Raw genomic sequence first — 17,977 nt, 5'->3', positions numbered from 1 at the left:
ATACAAGAATTTAATTAAAAAAGCGACGACGGCTCACTTTATTCTCTGGGGCGTTGCGAGGGAAAGAGAGAGAGGATTATTGGGAAGATAACGTTTCAATATTGGGACCACTATGTCCATTTCGGAGCAGTGTGTTCCAGGATATGACTTTTATCTTTGATGATGAACGTCTGGACCGGGGGTCAGCAACCCGTGGCTCTATCTTTAGCGCCGCCCTAGTGGCTCCCAGGACCTCTTTCAGAGATGTGTGAAAATGGAAAAAGATGAAGAAAAATCAATCAATCAATCAATGTTTATTTATATAGCCCTAAATCACAAGTGTCTCAAAGGGCTGCACAAGCCACAACGACATCCTCGGTACAAAGCCCACATAAGGGCAAGGAAAAACTCACCCCAGTGGGACGTCGATGTGAATGACTATGAGAAACCTTGGAGAGTGGGTCTGACATAATATTGTGAGAGTCCAGTCCATAGTGGATCCAACATAATAGTAAGAGTCCAGTCCATAGCGGGGCCAGCAGGAAACCATCCCGAGCGGAGACGGGTCAGCAGCGCAGAGATGTTCCCAGCCGATGCACAGGCGAGCGGTCCACCCCGGGTCCCGACTCTGGACAGCCAGCACTTCATTCCATAGTACTGGAGCCCGAATAGAAAACGCTCTATAGCCCGCAGACTTTTTTTGGGCTCTGGGAATCACTAATAAGCCGGAGTTCTTTGAACGCAGATTTCTTGCCGGGACATATGGTACAATACAATCGACAAGATAGGACGGAGCTAGACCGTGTAGTATTTTATACGTAAGTAGTAAAACCTTAAAGTCACATCTTAAGTGCACAGGAAGCCAGTGCAGGTGAGCCAGTATAGGCGTAATATGATCAAACTTTCTTGTTCTTGTCAAAAGTCTAGCAGCCGCATTTTGTACCAATTGTAATCTTTTAATGCTAGACATAGGGAGACCCGAAAATAATACGTTACAGTAGTCGAGACGAGACGTAACGAACGCATGAATAATGATCTCAGCGTCGCTAGTGGATAAAACAGAACGAATTTTAGCGATATTACGGAGATGAAAGAAGGCCGTTTTAGTAACAATCTTAATGTGTGATTCAAACGAGAGAGTTGGGTCGAAGATAATACCCAGATTCTTTACTGATTCGCCTTGTGTAATTGTTTGGTTGTCAAATGTTAAGGTGGTATTATTAAATAAATGTCGGTGTTTAGCAGGACCGATAATCAGCATTTCCGTTTTCTTGGCGTTGAGTTGCAAGAAGTTAGCGGACATCCATTGTTTAATTTCATTAAGACACGCCTCCAGCTGACTACAATCCGGCGTTTTGGTCAGCTTTAGGGGCATGTAGAGTTGGGTGTCATCAGCATAACAATGAAAGCTAACACCGTATTTGCGTATGATGTCGCCTAGCGGCAGCATGTAATTACTGAAGAGTGCAGGGCCAAGAACCGAACCCTGAGGAACTCCGCACGTTACCTTAACATAGTCTGAGGTCACATTATTATGGGAGACGCACTGCATCCTGTCAGTAAGATAAGAGTTAAACCACGACAAAGCTAAGTCTGACATACCAATACGTGTTATGATACGCTCTAATAAAATATTATGATCGACGGTATCGAAAGCAGCGCTAAGATCAAGAAGCAGCAACATAGATGACGCATCAGAATCCATCGTTAGCAGTAGATCATTAGTCATTTTTGCGAGGGCTGTCTCCGTTGAGTGATTTGCCCTGAAACCGGATTGAAAAGGTTCACAGAGATTGTTAGACAATATATATTTTTTGTTTTAATATGGTTTCTATAGAAGCACGCACTTAACACAAACCTTCCTAATTGTTAGAAATCCCACTGTTTATGTTATACATGCTTCGCTGATGACAGGATTTGGCCAGCACCCCTTTGTCCTACTAATTTCTGCGATCCTTGAACATATCGTAGTTTGTTTACATGTACATCTTTCTCCGATGCTGCCACAGAAAGACGTGTTTTATGCAACTCCTTTATCTCATTTTGTCCACCAAACTTTTTAAGCTGTGATGCACAAAGGTGAGCTTTGTTGATGTTATTGACTTGTTGGAGTCCTTATCAGGCATATCTGGTCAATCCATGACTGCAAGCTATTCGATGCTAACATGCTATTTAGGCTAGCTGTATGTACATATTGCATCATTATGCCTCGTTTTCGTAGGTATATTTGAGCTAATTTAATGTCCTTTACTTATGTCCGATGTGTATTTAATTTATATTTACGTGTCTCAAGACACATTATCTGTATGTAATAATGACTGCATTTCTGATACTTGTTTGTGCGCCAGGTTGTTCCAGACCACAGTAAACGTTACCCAGCTTGCAAAGATTGTAATAAACCCATTAGAAGACGACAGCCTGCCGTTTCCTTAAACCTGGACACACACATCTATACCTTCGGCCATTCTGGTTGGGGAGGAGATCTTGCCCCAAGTGGAGGAGTTCAAGCACCTCGGAGTCTTGTTCACGAGTGAGGGAAGAGTGGATCGTGAGATCGACAGGCAGTGATGCGGACCCTGTATCGATTCGTTGTGGTAAAGAGCTGAGCCGGAAGGCAAAGCTCTCAATATTGACCTATGGTCATGAGTGTTGGGTTATGACCAAAAGTAAGAGATCACGGGTACAAGCAGCGGAAATGAGTTTCCTTCATCGGGTGGCGGGTCTCTCTCTTAGAGATAGGGTGGGAACCTCTGCCATTCGGGGAGGTGTTTAGGGCTCGTTTGACCAGTAGGAAGCCACAGGGAAGACCCAGGACACATTGAGGAGAGTATGTCTCCCGGCTGGCCTGGGAACGCCTCGGAATCCCCCGGGAGGAGTTGGACAAAGTGGCTGGGGGAGAGGAAAGTCTGGGCTTCTCTGCTTAGACTGGACACTGGCCAAGAGTTGGGGGGCGGCCGAGGGTGGAGTCGGCTCTCTTGATTGCTTTGTTGGCTCTGCTCCTGTCTCTGGCCATGCTTCCCCCACCCCAGCAGACGATGGCGTGGAACACCGCAGAGACCACCACAGTGTATATGTTTTTTGTTGTTGTTGTTATTTTACTTTTGTGGCTGTGTGTAGAAGCTGCTGGTTGCATCAGCTCTGCTCTTTTAATGTCTTTAATACCCTTTGTGTTCTTTGATGTTTGCCTCTTATACACATGTTTATGTGTGATATGGCTATGACTTTTTTTTCCCCTTGGCCTCAGTCTGGACCAGACTTAGACTGATTTTTTTTTTCTCAACCCACCCCCTGGTTCCCCATCCCCAGCGTTTACCTGTTTCTCACTTTTTTTGTAAGGGGCGCCGGAAGTTGGCAGACCCGTCAACGATCCTGTTCTGTCTCCCTGCAATGTTTGTCTGCTCTTGAGTGGGATTGTGCTGAAAATCTTAATTTCCCCTCTGGGATTATTAAAGTATTTCTGATTCTGATTCTTAGGCTGCTGCCCCTGCGACCTGACCTCAGATAAGCGGAAGAAGATGGATGGATGGATGGATTGTTCAACTTATCTCGGCCAGCATAGTTTGTTGTCCTTTGTTTGCTGTCAATGTAGCATTCATGCTCGCGACGCCATCCCCATGTTCATGTTTCGCTTTAAGATGCTATTTTAAACTTGATGTGCGCCGATGATAAGAACATTTGTCGCTTCAATCCTAACTAATCCCTCAGTTTTATCTAAAGTTCCGTCTGAGTTTGTTTTGAAGGAGGCAGAGCACATTGCTCTAACTATCATCACACTGACGTGTGAAGTGATTTCTACCTGTGTAATAAGTGCAACCTTCAGACTGTCAAAACAAACACTGTGATTCATCTTCTTTTATTTATGGTAACATAATCATTTAAAAAAAAATTAATCACATGCGTTAACATTGACAGCCCTAATTGTAATACAGTACAGGCCAAGTTTGGACACACCTTTTCATTCGGTGGGTTTTCTTTATTTTCATGACTATTTACATTGTAGATTGTCACTGAAGGCATCAAAACTATGAAAGAACACATGTGGAGTTATGTACTTAACAAAAAAAGGTGAAATAACTGAAAACATGTTTTATATTCTACTTTCTTCAAAATAGCCACCCTTTGCTCTGATTACTTTTTCGCACACTCTTGGCATTCTCTCGATGAGCTTCAAGAGGTAGTCACCCGAAAGGGTATTCACTTCACGGGTGTCATAGTTTTGATGCCTTCAGTGACAATCTACAATGTAAATTTTGTGACGTTGGAGTCTGCGCATCTACCTCGTCGAAAAAAGGCCTCAACGGCGGAGTAGGCGGATGATGGTTGCATAGAAGCTCCACAACGGTCACAAAGGCAGAAGAAGGCTGCAGCAAAGATGGGCCCCCAATTGTCTTGGTCTCCATGCCATTGGACCCTGGCCTTCTCTTTGCCAAGGAGAGTGTGGTGGCTGTCTGTGCACCAGTCTCCCCACTTTAAAAGATTCCACGCACAGGCGTTCTCCTGATGGCAATCCCACCAACAGGAGGACAATCATACTCGTTTCGAGTGATCGCCGACGACGACAATGTAAACAATGAAAATAAAGAACACGCATTGGCATGAGAAAGTGTGTCCAAACTTTTGGCCTGTACTGTATATGTTCCATTATTAAAATGTAATATTTAAAATTAGAGATGTCCGATAATATCAGCCTGCCGATATTATCAGCCGATGAATGCGTTAAAATGTAATATCGGAAATTATCGGTATCGGTTTTTTATTATCGGTATCGTTTTTTGTTTTTTGTTTTTTTATTAAGTCAACATAAAAAACACAAGATGCACCAACCCCAAAAAAAAAACCCTCCCCCATTTACACTCATTCACACGCATTCACACAAAAGGGTTGTTTCTTTCTGTTGTTAATATTCTGGTTCCTACATTATATATCAATATACAGGTAAAAGCCAGTAAATTAGAATATTTTGAAAAACTTGATTTATTTCAGTAATTGCATTCAAAAGGTGTAACTTGTACATTATATTTATTCATTGCACACAGACTGATGCATTCAAATGTTTATTTCATTTAATTTTGATGATTTGAAGTGGCAACAAATGAAAATCCAAAATTCCGTGTGTCACAAAATTAGAATATTACTTAAGGCTAATACAAAAAAGGGATTTTTAGAAATGTTGGCCAACTGAAAAGTATGAAAATGAAAAATATGAGCATGTACAATACTCAATACTTGGTTGGAGCTCCTTTTGCCTCAATTACTGCGTTAATGCGGCGTGGCATGGAGTCGATGAGTTTCTGGCACTGCTCAGGTGTTATGAGAGCCCAGGTTGCTCTGATAGTGGCCTTCAACTCTTCTGCGTTTTTGGGTCTGGCATTCTGCATCTTCCTTTTCACAATACCCCACAGATTTTCTATGGGGCTAAGGTCAGGGGAGTTGGCGGGCCAATTTAGAACAGAAATACCATGGTCCGTAAACCAGGCACGAGTAGATTTTGCGCTGTGTGCAGGCGCCAAGTCCTGTTGGAACTTGAAATCTCCATCTCCATAGAGCAGGTCAGCAGCAGGAAGCATGAAGTGCTCTAAAACTTGCTGGTAGACGGCTGCGTTGACCCTGGATCTCAGGAAACAGAGTGGACCGACACCAGCAGATGACATGGCACCCCAAACCATCACCCAACCATGCAAATTTTGCATTTCCTTTGGAAATCGAGGTCCCAGAGTCTGGAGGAAGACAGGAGAGGCACAGGATCCACGTTGCCTGAAGTCTAGTGTAAAGTTTCCACCATCAGTGATGGTTTGGGGTGCCATGTCATCTGCTGGTGTCGGTCCACTCTGTTTCCTGAGATCCAGGGTCAACGCAGCCGTCTACCAGCAAGTTTTAGAGCACTTCATGCTTCCTGCTGCTGACCTGCTCTATGGAGATGGAGATTTCAAGTTCCAACAGGACTTGGCGCCTGCACACAGCGCAAAATCTACCCGTGCCTGGTTTACGGACCATGGTATTTCTGTTCTAAATTGGCCCGCCAACTCCCCTGACCTTAGCCCCATAGAAAATCTGTGGGGTATTGTGAAAAGGAAGATGCAGAATGCCAGACCCAAAACCGCAGAAGAGTTGAAGGCCACTATCAGAGCAACCTGGGCTCTCATAACACCTGAGCAGTGCCAGAAACTCATCGACTCCATGCCACGCCGCATTAACGCAGTAATTGAGGCAAAAGGAGCTCCAACCAAGTATTGAGTATTGTACATGCTCATATTTTTCATTTTCATACTTTTCAGTTGGCCAACATTTCTAAAAATCCCTTTTTTGTATTAGCCTTAAGTAATATTCTAATTTTGTGACACACGGAATTTTGGATTTTCATTTGTTGCCACTTCAAATCATCAAAATTAAATGAAATAAACATTTGAATGCATCAGTCTGTGTGCAATGAATACATATAATGTACAAGTTACACCTTTTGAATGCAATTACTGAAATAAATCAAGTTTTTCAAAATATTCTAATTTACTGGCTTTTACCTGTATATCAATACGGTCTGCAAGGGATACAGTCCGTAAGCACACATGATTGTGCGTGCTGCTGGTCCACTAATAGTACTAACCTTTAACAGTTAATTTGACTAATTTTCATTAATTACTAGTTTCTATGTAACTGTTTTTATATTGTTTTACTTTCTTTTTTATTCAAGAAAATGTTTTTAATTTATTTATCTTATTTTATTTTTTATTTTTTTTAAAGTACCTTATCTTCACCATACCTGGTTGTCCAAATTAGGCATAACAATGTGTTAATTCCACGACTGTATATATCGGTTGATATCGGTATCGGTTGTTATCGGTATCGGTAATTAAAGAGTTGGACAATATCGGATATCGGCAAAAAGCCATTATCGGACATCCCTATTTAAAATCATATTCTGGCTAGGTTACTCACTGAAAGGTGGATACACGTTGCTTGTTTTCACATCAGAACATTATTTTTTTTATTCCAGTCCCAGTGGCACTTTTCTCTTCAAACCCCAGCAGTCAACGTCAGCTTTACAGATGCCTCATCCACCCTGCAGGTAGCGTCCTCCGTGACACATGGCGGTATCAGATTTCAGTAAAAGGTAACTACAACCACTCTGGTGGCACCATCTGTTATTTTTTTCCCCTGAAAGTGTTTTATTTGAAGTGTGGCGCTAATTTATTGAAGTGGGTGACTGGCAGCTCCTCGGCGTCTTTTGGAGTGGAGGAAATATGCTTAAAAAAACGGTAATGTGGCACATAATGCATTCAATGGACCTAGTTAGCAATAATTGACAATAATGTTGATACAAGTCGTCGTCATTTGCATGCAAGGCGCTTGGTAATGTAAAGCCAAACAACAAAAGTTAAAGGTGACGTAAGAAAAGCGCAGCGACAGTACTATTAGAGCCTGTAACCCTCCTGCGGGCAAACTATTGATTCTCCCTTTAATATGAAATGTGGAGCTACACCTTCCCGTGCGGTCCAATGATAATGGCTTGATGGAGTGTGTGTATTATTTGCTCAGGTTCCTCTTGAAGATCGGCGCTAAATCTCCAGAAGAACTCTTGTGTGAGCCCGTCCAGAATACATAATCCTTTCCATGGTTGGGAGTCTTATATTACATGCTCGGGTGAATGCTGGATTTTTATGGTCAGTAGGTGCACAGTGCTCTCTCTTGTGCAGATGGCTTGGAGGGATAAAGTCTGCTCTCGTGTCAGGAGGGGGGCCACAGTTATTTTATGTGATAAATAATGCTCTGATGCTGTTATTATGCCGGCTTCTTTTGCAGGAGAGAGACATACAGCCCCTCAAAATAACACGTGCGCCTCGACAAAACCGACTGAGAGAACCTTGTCTCAAACGCGTGAATGCTTACACAAGCGATCAAAAAAACCCGAAATGTGTCAAATTAAATTGGCTAAATATTTGTCTTGACAACATGAAATATGAGGTCATTCCTTGCAATTGCTTATAATGTTAATTTTTGTAGTTGTAAATTCACTGTTCTGGTTTGGCAATAGCGTCTCTCAGCCTTGCAGTTTGTAGGAGCTTTCAATTTGTAGTTATCTCCAACGAGCATGAAAGGGTGAAACGTATTATTTTGATTGCTCTTGTTGTTTGTTTGCAAGTTAGCGACCTGAAAATCGTTTTCCCAGAAACTTGGCGCAGGGTTGGAGGAACAAATACAATTCTAAAGCACATCCAAACAGAAATGGCAGCGTAATCCGACAGTAGGTAAGGTTGCAGTTTTGCCACATTCCTGTGAGAATCTTGCGTGTGACTGAAACATAAAGGACTTAGAATTCCTTTTTATTGTCATTCAAATTTGAACTTTACAGTACAGATAAGAACGAAATTTTGTTGCATTAGCTCATGGTAGTGCAGGATAAAAAAGCAATAAGGTGCATATATAAATAAATAAAAAGATTACTGTACAGATAAATATATTGCACTTTTTCATATGCATCCACGTTTATGGATGTTATATTGTCTTTATATTCCAGCGAGTTAATACATTTTTGGGGGGAATTGAGGGTTTAATTATGATGCGTTCAAGAGTCTTACGGCCTGAGGGAAGAAGCTGTTACAGAACCTGGAGGTTCTGCTTCGGAGGCTGCGGAACCTCTTTTTAGAGTTCAGCAGTGAAAACAGTCCTTGGTGGGTGTGGGAGGAGTCTTTGCAGATTTTCTGAGCCCTGGTCAGGCAGCGGCTTTTTGCGATCTCCTGGATAGGAGGAAGAGGAGTCCTGATGATCATTTCCGCCGTCCTCACCACTCTCTGGAGAGACTTCCAGTCTGAGGCACTGCAGGCTCCAGTCCAGACAGAGATGCTGTTGGTCAGTAGGCTCTCTTTAGTGCCTCTGTAGAATGGGGGGAGGTAGTTGTGCTCTTTTCATCCGACGCAAAAAGTGCATGTGCTGCTGAGCTCTTTTTACAAGAGCTCCGGTGTGTAGGGACCAGGTTATATTGTCAGTTATCTGCACCCCCAGGAACTTGGTGCTGCTGACCATCTCCACCGCTGTGCCGTTGATGAAGAGTGGAGCGTGGCTGGACTGGTGCTTCCTGAAGTCAACGATGATCTCCTTGGTCTTGTCGACATTCAGGACCAGGTTGTTGGTTTTGCACCAGTCAACCAGATGTTTCACCTCTTCCCTGTGGTCCATGTCGTTGTTGTCACGGATGAGGCCCACTACTGTCGTGTCGTCCGCATACTTCACAATGTGGTTAGTAGTGGACCTGGCGCAGCAGTCATGGGTCATCAACGTGAACAGCAGCGGACTCAGGACGCAGCCCTGGGGGGAGCCGGTGCTCAGGGAGATGTTGCCCACTCTCAGAGACTGGGGTCTGTCTGTGAGGAAGTCAAGCAGCCAGTTGCATAGGGGGGTACTGAATCCAAGGGGGGCCAGTTTGCTCACCAAGTGCTGCGGGATGATGGTGTTGAATGCTGAGCTGAAGTCCAGAAACAACATCCGCACATGTGTGTCCTTTCCTTCCAGATGTTCTAAGGAGCGGGACTATCCAAGACTGGCAGCAGTGCACTCAAACCACCACCAGGTAGCATCTGTGAGCAGATAATATTGCATCATCTCTTTCTCCTTCTGACTTATCAGGTTGGTAGTGCATTCTTCACTCACGCTTAAAGTGAAGGATGCCGTGTGCCGGCATGTTGTGGTGTGTTTCAATCAATCAATCAAAGTTTATTCATATAGCCCTTAATCACAAGTGTCTCAAAGGGCTGCACAAGCCACAACAACATCCTTGGCTCAGATCCCACATCAGGGCAAGAAAAAACTCAACGCAATGGGATACAATGAGAAACCTTGAAGTGGACCGCAGATGTGGGGACCCCCCCTTAGGTGACCGGTGCAATGGATGCCGAGTGGATGCAGTTAATGATGTGAGAGTCCAGTCCATAGTGGGGTCAACAGGGGATAATTTTGAGTGGAGACAAGTCAGCAGCGCAGAGACATCCCCAACTGATGCACATGACTAATACAGCTAGCGTATTATCTGTGGTCACCTGATAACCTCTCCACACAGGAGAGGGGGTCAGAGCAGAAAATAGATGGCAGATCAACTGGTCTAAAAGGGGAGTCTATTTAAAGGCTAGTATTTACAAATGAGTTTTAAGATGGGACTTAAATGCTTCTACTGAGGTAGCATCTCTAACTGTTACCGGTAGGGCATTCAAGAGTACTGGAGCCCGAATAGAAAACTCCCTAAAGCCTACAGACTTTCTTTTGGGCTCTGTTGCAACACTGGTTATTTGCTTCTATTGTTAATTTGGTGGGTAAGCTGTTACCGGTAGGTAGCCTCTCTTCTGGAATAGTTCCAGTAGAGTTTAAACATGCAGTGGTACGACCTCTACTTAAAAAACCAAGCCTCGACCCCTCTCTCCTCTCTAACCTCAGACCTATCTCTAATCTTCCATACATTTCCAAAATATTAGAGAAGGTTGTCTACAGTCAGTTGTTGCCCTTCTTAGAGGATAATGGTATCACTGAGCTGTTCCAGTCCGGTTTTAAAGCCCTCCACAGCACAGAGTCAGCGCTTCTAAAAGTTTTTAACGATATCCTCCTGTCAACTGATTCTGGTAAATATGTTGTCCTGGTGCTTTTAGATCTGTCTGCTGCGTTCGACACCGTTGACCACGCCACCTAAATCACTCGTCTTGAGAACTGTGTGGGCATTAAGGGCGCCGCCCTCAACTGGTTCCGGTCGTACCTAACAGGAGTTTTTGTGTAAAAGTAGACAGTTTTATGTCTTCCACAGCTTCTTCACCACATGGAGTCCCCCAGGGCTCAATCCTTGCCCCAATTTTATTTGCGCTTTACCTTCTCCCCCTTGGTTCTATTTTTAGGAAGTACAGTATTGCATTTCATTTTTACGCCGATGATTGCCAGATTTATTTTCCCATGGCACAAAATAACACGGTTCAACGTCTTATTGACTGCCTGCACGACATCAAAGTCTGGCTTTCAGCTAACTTCCTGAGCCTAAATGAAGATAAAACAGAAGTTATGTTGTTCGGTCCAAGTCGTTCTCCCTCCTCCAACGTTGACCTCGGCACTCTGTCCCCGTATCTCAGCGACTGTGTCACAAACCTGGGGGTAAAGTTCGACTCAGATTTTAAATTCGAAAAACAAATCAGCAGCGTCGTACAAAAAAGCTTTTATCAATTACGCCAAATAGCGAAAGTGAAACCGCTTCTATCAGGACATGATCTTGAGAAATTAATCCACGCCTTTATCTCGACTCGTCTTGACTACTGTAATGCCCTGTATGTAGGCATTAGCCAGGCCTCCCTCGCCCGCCTGCAGCTTGTGCAGAACTCTGCTGTTCGTCTGCTAACACAGACCCGCAGACGTGAGCACATCACCCCTATTTTAGCGTCCCTTCACTGGCTCCCTGTGCGTTATCGAATACATTTTAAACTCCTTTTATTTGTTTTTAAATGTCTAAACAACCTCGCGCCAACCTATCTCTCAGACCTCCTTCAGCCTTACTGCCCCACCCGATCCTTAAGATCAGCCGATCAGCTGCTACTGACGGTCCCTGACATAAGGCTGAAGCTTAGAGGTGACAGAGCTTTCGCCGTTGCTGCTCCCAAGCTCTGGAACGACCTACCCCTGAGTGTTATACAAGCCTCCTCTCTTCCTGTTTTTAAATCTCTCTTAAAAACATACTTTTATTCCATGGCTTTTAACACTGAGTGATATCCATCCTGCAATGGCGCCCCATAATACACCTGCTGTGAACCTGTTTTTATGTTTTTATTTATTCTATTTTATTTATTTATTTTTTATCGTGTTCTGTTTGTGTTGTGTTGTGTTTGCTCGGTACTCGTTTTATCTTTTAACCTGTCCATTGTACAGCACTTTGGCTACCCCTGTGGTAAATTTTAAATGTGCTTTATAAATAAAGTTGATTTGATTTGATTTGATTAGTTACTGATTAGTTCTAAAATGTAAGTTAGGTACGCCAAAACTATGCAATGGATTTCCATCCCATTCCATCCATCCATTTTCTACCGCTTGTCCCTTTCGGGGGGTGGTGGATCCTATCCCAGCTGCACTTGGGCGGTACACCCTGGACAAGTCGCCACCTCATCGCAGGCCAACAAAGATAGACGGACAACATTCTCACTCACATTCACACTCTAGGGCCAATTTAGTGTTGGCAATGGATTTCCATGAAACCTTTTTCAGAGCTAGTACACAAGCCTAGCAAGCACAAACTACATTTTGGTGCACATCTGACCAAGAATGCGTATAAAATCCTAACATGTTTACATCATTCTCTGTAAACCAAGAAGTACTCTTTCAACTATCACAAGGACAGATGAACCAAAACAAATATGGCATACCATGATTTTTCACGGATATTTGTTTTACTGACAACTTTGTTACATAGTTCTATGGCTATGTAAGCTAATATAAATATGTTCCAAAATGCAAAACTATTTTTGCAAAAAGTAAAAAGTTTAGATTACGAACACAAAACCGGTTCAATTTTTTCTAATTAAGCCTTATTGTCAAGACGTGGACCATGGCGGGTTTGTTTTCCCGAGATGCAATAAAAGCTGGACTGGACATGGCGTGAAGGTAAATACATGTTTAATGTTTTAACTCAAAAAGGAATCAAACAAAAGACTCGCACAAGGGCGAAAGTACAAAAAAAACTTGGCTATGAAAACAAAAGACTAGCACAAAGGCAACTAACTAAGAACACGAAACAAAAACACTTACTGTGGCATGGCATGAAGCATGAATAACAAAGGTGGACATGAATATCATGGATGGGTAGATAGATAATGTCACCAGGACGAACAACAGAAACAGACAAGCTTAAATAGCAGTGACATGATTAGTGACAGGTGTGTGAGTGCAAAGCGTGAGACAGGTGCGTGACATGACAGGTGAAAACTAATGGGTTGCTATGGTGACAAAAACAAACAAGAGTGCACAAAGAGTCCAAAAACAAAACCGAACATGACTAAAACAAAAACATGATCAACAGACATGACACTTATCTATCATCTTACTGCTAACCAACTTGGTTAAACTTCGAGTATGTGGCTTGTACTCCTTGGTAATAGGATGCAAAAAAATGTTTTTAAATATACATTCAGCAAGTTTTATTTTACAATTATTTGATATGTAATATCATTTTATTTTTAATTTAAAAAAAACATCTCTGGTGTTCCTGAGTAACACTCTGGAGATGGTGCACCTGTACCAGTAGAGGTATTAGTACCACAGTTCTTTCTCTCAGTCGTCCTCAGGCGAGCTTCCATCGGAGTCTCCAATCCTTCTGGTTTTCCATACACCCAGCCAGCTCCGAATATCTTCCAGCTCCCACATCTTTCTTCAGGATGTCCACGTACGTTATCGCGGGAAGTCCTCGCGATCGATGCCTGTGCGTTGGTTCCCATAGGACCAGGCTGCTGGCCGGGAGCTCCTGATTTCTGGAGCAGTGGCCGACCACCCTCATCTTCCTAGCTGCTACCTTCTTGCTGAGCATCGGCAGTTGCCCGTATAGGTCCTCGTTGGTGATGTGGATGTTCTGGTCCACATTCAGAACAGCTCGTAGCATTCTGGTGTAGCACCCATCTCGGGACTTCTGCAGTCGTACAGGAGGACAGACTCCACAGTGGCGTGGAATAGGCTCAGCTTTATGTGTCGGGAGAGATTCGAGCACCACACTCTTGACGTACTGTTCAGGGCCTTTCACGCTCGCGCCTTCTTGACCTTAAGGTCATGTTCTGTTGAGTTCATCCAGGAACCCAAGCATATGAAGTCATTGACCTCTCGCAGAGCATTGCCATCTGATGTTGTAATTGGAGGGCGGTCCATAGGTTCTTCTTTGCATTCAGTCTGAGGTCAAGAATCAATAGGCCATTTTCCACCAAAAATGAACACGTAGAAGTAGTACCTTGAACTATGGGATCCTGTAGAAATGTGTAGTTTGTGTTTCCACAGAATTTCACAGTTCAGGGTAGTTTATACAAATCAGGCTGATGACGTGTGGAGGAGTGGTTTAGTATATTTCTACACTGATACCATGTCAATAACCAGACAATATTAGGTATTTTACTAAAAAGTAAGTAAATTAAATACAAAGCAAGAATATACAAAACGATATTATTTAATAAATATAGTGTACTTTATTGTTCATAAAAAAATTGGCTTTTTTCCGCAATGTACAACAGACATAAAGTCGTCCTCTCGGTAAAGGATGAATACATGATGGCCAGGCGATTCCCTTTGGTCTATTTCAGCTGTAAATAACAATATATAAAGAAATATATAAAGAATAACACACTCCTCCGGAAATGCGTTTGAAAGAGTTCATCCACTTCTCGTAGCTTTGTGTGTTTAAATGACGTCTGTAAAAGCTAATAAACATTAAACTGCATATAGTTTAAAGACTATGGCTGAGTAAAAACACTGCAAGATAGTTCCACTGATCAGCGTTCTTCACAAAGATGCTGCAGAAAAGTTCCTGCAAGTCCAAAGTTCCATTTGTTCTTTTTTTTCTCTCTATTTTCAAGTTTGTTGTAATAGAAATACACCAGAAATGGGAAATAGACGAGTCGTCTAGCACGCTCTGTGATGGCGGTCCAGTGTTCAAAAGATACGTTTTGGGAACACCCCCAACTGTGTTCCACTAATCAGCATTCCGGACTTTATTTTACTAATTGTCATTTGAGCTTGTCAACAGCATTCAAGGCAATTTCTTTGTTGTAACTCTAAGCCCATTAGTGGTGGACATTATTTCTCGAGGGGGATACAATTAATCTAACTTAGCATGTATGTCCACAAGGGAATTTTCTTAACACACAGCCAAATATGTCATAATCAAGTTATTTTGAAATAGACAATTATCTTTGTGTTTTTATAAATGGAAAGTGGCTCTAACCTGGGCTTTGCTATCATAAAATCCAGCGTCAATTAATAGAAGGTATGATATCTCTCTATTGGTTCATTTGCTCAGTCCCCTAAGTACCAGCTAAGCTTGCCCATGCACAATAACAACTAACCATGATAAACATGTGCAATTTAAAAATGCATATTATATTAGAATATCTTAATTTGTTACATGGGACAATGTACATTTATGAACATAAAAATGTAAATATGCCAGATTGTAGCCAAAGGTGCACATCTCCCTTAGCCCAGTTAGAGTGTGGATACTATTAGTGCACGTATAGTGAGCATTACACAATTGTACTATGTATGAAGTATTACACAATATATGCATTTATGACTTTAAATATGTATGCATAGAAGTCTTGAAATAATTAGAAACGGTAACAATTCTGTGTGTAATAAATTGTTTGATATACATTAAAGCACTTTGTCAGCAGTAACACACGTAAAAAAGATAGCAACACAAAGCACCTCAGAGATACACTATATTGCCAAAAGTATTTGGCCACCAGTGACGTGCGGTGAGGTTGATGGCTGGTGGGGCACTGACTTCATCACAGTCAGATTTACAAACATATGAACCATAAACAGTATCTTATTCACTATTTGATTGGCAGCAGTTAACGGGTTATGTTTAAAAGCTCAGACCAGCATTCTTCCCTGCTTGGCACTCAGCATCAAGGGTTGGAATTGGGGGTTAAATCACCAAAATTGATTCCCGGGCGCGGCGCCGCTGCTGCCCACTGCTCCCCTCACCTCCCAGGGGGTGATCAAGGGGATGGGTCAAATGCAGAGGACAAATTTCACCACACCTAGTGTGTGTGACAATCATTGGTACTTTAACTTAACTTTAACTTTACACATACAAACTGTAGCACACAGAAAAGCACATTTAATTAAAAAAAAACAACGTTATTATGGTCTTACCTTTACTTATAAATGAAGTCCATGCGCCGCTCCTTTTGAACAAAAGCATCGATAACTTGTTTATAGAAGTCTTCCTTATCTTTCTTCAGTTTTAAACGTCTCTATGTCTCGATGGAGATCTTCCTTTAATTATAACCTTCTGCTTCGATTAAAAGTCCAGTTTAGAAAACTGTTTTATTTTAGATATGTAATCCTCCATGTTAATAGTCCAGGCAAGAGGAAAAAATAAACGATCACTGCTAACAGTTGCTGCTTGTTGTCACTTATTCTGCAGCCGAGTAGTCGCAAGAATGGTCTCTGGGATCACTACCGCCCTCTACCACCAGGAGGCGGAATTACTGCGAGCCTCACACAGTGTGTCTTCGCAGCCGTTTTATGATTGCTCAGCACAAGAAATACGTTACACACATACAGTTGTTGACAAAATACACTGTACATTATATACCTCAGCTAACTAAACTATGGAAATGTATAATATAATTCATATAGCAATACGGTCTCACTGCACAGCAGGCCAGCAGTTAGCCGAGTCATTGCGCAATCCATGGTGAGGCTCAACTCAGTGACGTGCCTCAACTGGCTGGTGACTCACCGCAAGTCTCTTCTCAGTATTTGAACGGCAAATGTGAAAATTCAGCGATTTTGAATAAAAATAATCTAAAACTGGTGAAGTTAAATGGAAAATAACTTCATAGTATAATCACTGGATACATATAACAATTTAATTTAATTCTTTTTTATTTTTACATTCTGTTTCTTTCCATGATGGCACGTGAGGCCCCGCCTCACCTGCCTCCCCTGACTGCACGTCACTGTTGGCCACCCATCCAAATGATCAGAATCAGGTGTCCTAATCACTTGGCCTGTCCACAGGTGTATAAAATCAAGCACTTAGGCATGGAGACTGTTTCTACAAACATTTGTGAAAGAATGGGCCGCTCTCAGGAGCTCAGTGATTTCCAACGTGGAACTGTCATAGGATGCCACCTGTGCAACAAATCCAGTCGTGAAATTTCCTCGCTCCTAAATATTCTAAAGTCAACTGTCGGCTTTATTATAAGAAAATGGGAGAGTTTGGGAAAAACAGTAACTCAGCCACGAAGTGGGAGGCCACGAAAACTGACAGTGAGGGGGTCAGCGGATGCAACATGACTGTACACCAGTGCTCAAAGCAAGATCCATAAAGACATGGATGTCAGAGTCTGGTGTGGATGAACTTGACTGGCCTGCACAGAGTCCTGACCTGAACCTGATAGATAGAACACATTTGGGATGAATTAGAACGGAGACTGAGAGCCAGGCCTTCTGTTACGATCCGCTGCCCGGATCAGAGTTTGTTTATGTTTGTGTCACGTGTTTTCAGCACCTTGAGTTTAGTTTGTTTCTGTTGCCATGACGGCAGATTGTACGCACCTGCCTCTGGTTAGTGTTCGGGACGCGCACCTGTTGCCCGGGCGCTAATCAGAGGGCTATTTAGTCTTTGCTCTGGCCTCACTCGGTCTGGCTTCGTAGTTTGTTCTCATACAACTGTTAACGACTACTTTGATTCTGCTAGCTTTTCACGCTATGCTATTTTTTCCTGCTAGCTCTCACGCTAGTACTTTTGTTTTGCCTTTTGTGCTACATGCATGTTTTTTTGTTTATCCATCATATGATTTATTTTTAAAATAAATCATTTTCCTACCTGCAAGCTGTGTCCGAAGCCGTCTGCATCCTTGGGAGAACCACACCCGCATCACTATGCGACCCAGTCGTTTCACCTTCTCCACCAACATCAGTGTGTGACCTCACCAATGCACTTTTGGAAGAATGGTCGGAAATTCCTATAAACACACTCCGCAACCTTGTGGACAGCCTTCCCAGAAGAGTTTAAGCTGTAATAGCTGCAAAAGGTGGGCCGACATCATACTGAACCCTATGGGTTAGGAATGGGATGGCACTTCAAGTTCATATGTGAGTCAAGGCAGGTGGCCAAGTACTTTTGGCAATATAGTGTATAAAAGGCCAGTGTGATAGTGCCTGTTTCTGCCGTGTGCTACCTTGTTTCCTCTTGTGTGTCCTCCTTGCTTGCCAATATGTGTGTGTGCGTACGTGCATATGCATTTGTGTCACTACCTGGCATGCTGGCATG

General features: G+C 42.7%; 1 protein-coding gene across 1 annotated transcript in view; it reads left to right on the top strand.

Moving 5' to 3' along the window:
- Positions 1-6,649: 6,649 nt before the first annotated feature.
- Positions 6,650-17,977, top strand: part of LOC133608870 (uncharacterized) — an 84,081-nt gene continuing 72,753 nt past the window's right edge. The window contains exons 1-2 of the mRNA XM_061964473.2: positions 6,650-7,087; positions 8,977-9,541. Of these exons, the coding sequence (XP_061820457.2) occupies positions 7,062-7,087; positions 8,977-9,541 (591 nt within the window). The 5' untranslated portion in view covers positions 6,650-7,061. The remainder of the gene's footprint in view (positions 7,088-8,976; positions 9,542-17,977) is intronic.

Source organism: Nerophis lumbriciformis, linkage group LG06 (assembly GCF_033978685.3).
Source record: "Nerophis lumbriciformis linkage group LG06, RoL_Nlum_v2.1, whole genome shotgun sequence".
In the NCBI taxonomy this organism is placed as follows: Eukaryota; Metazoa; Chordata; class Actinopteri; order Syngnathiformes; family Syngnathidae; genus Nerophis; species Nerophis lumbriciformis.
The sequence above is the reverse complement of the archived record's forward strand: the minus strand, read 5'-3'. Positions and strand labels throughout refer to the sequence as shown.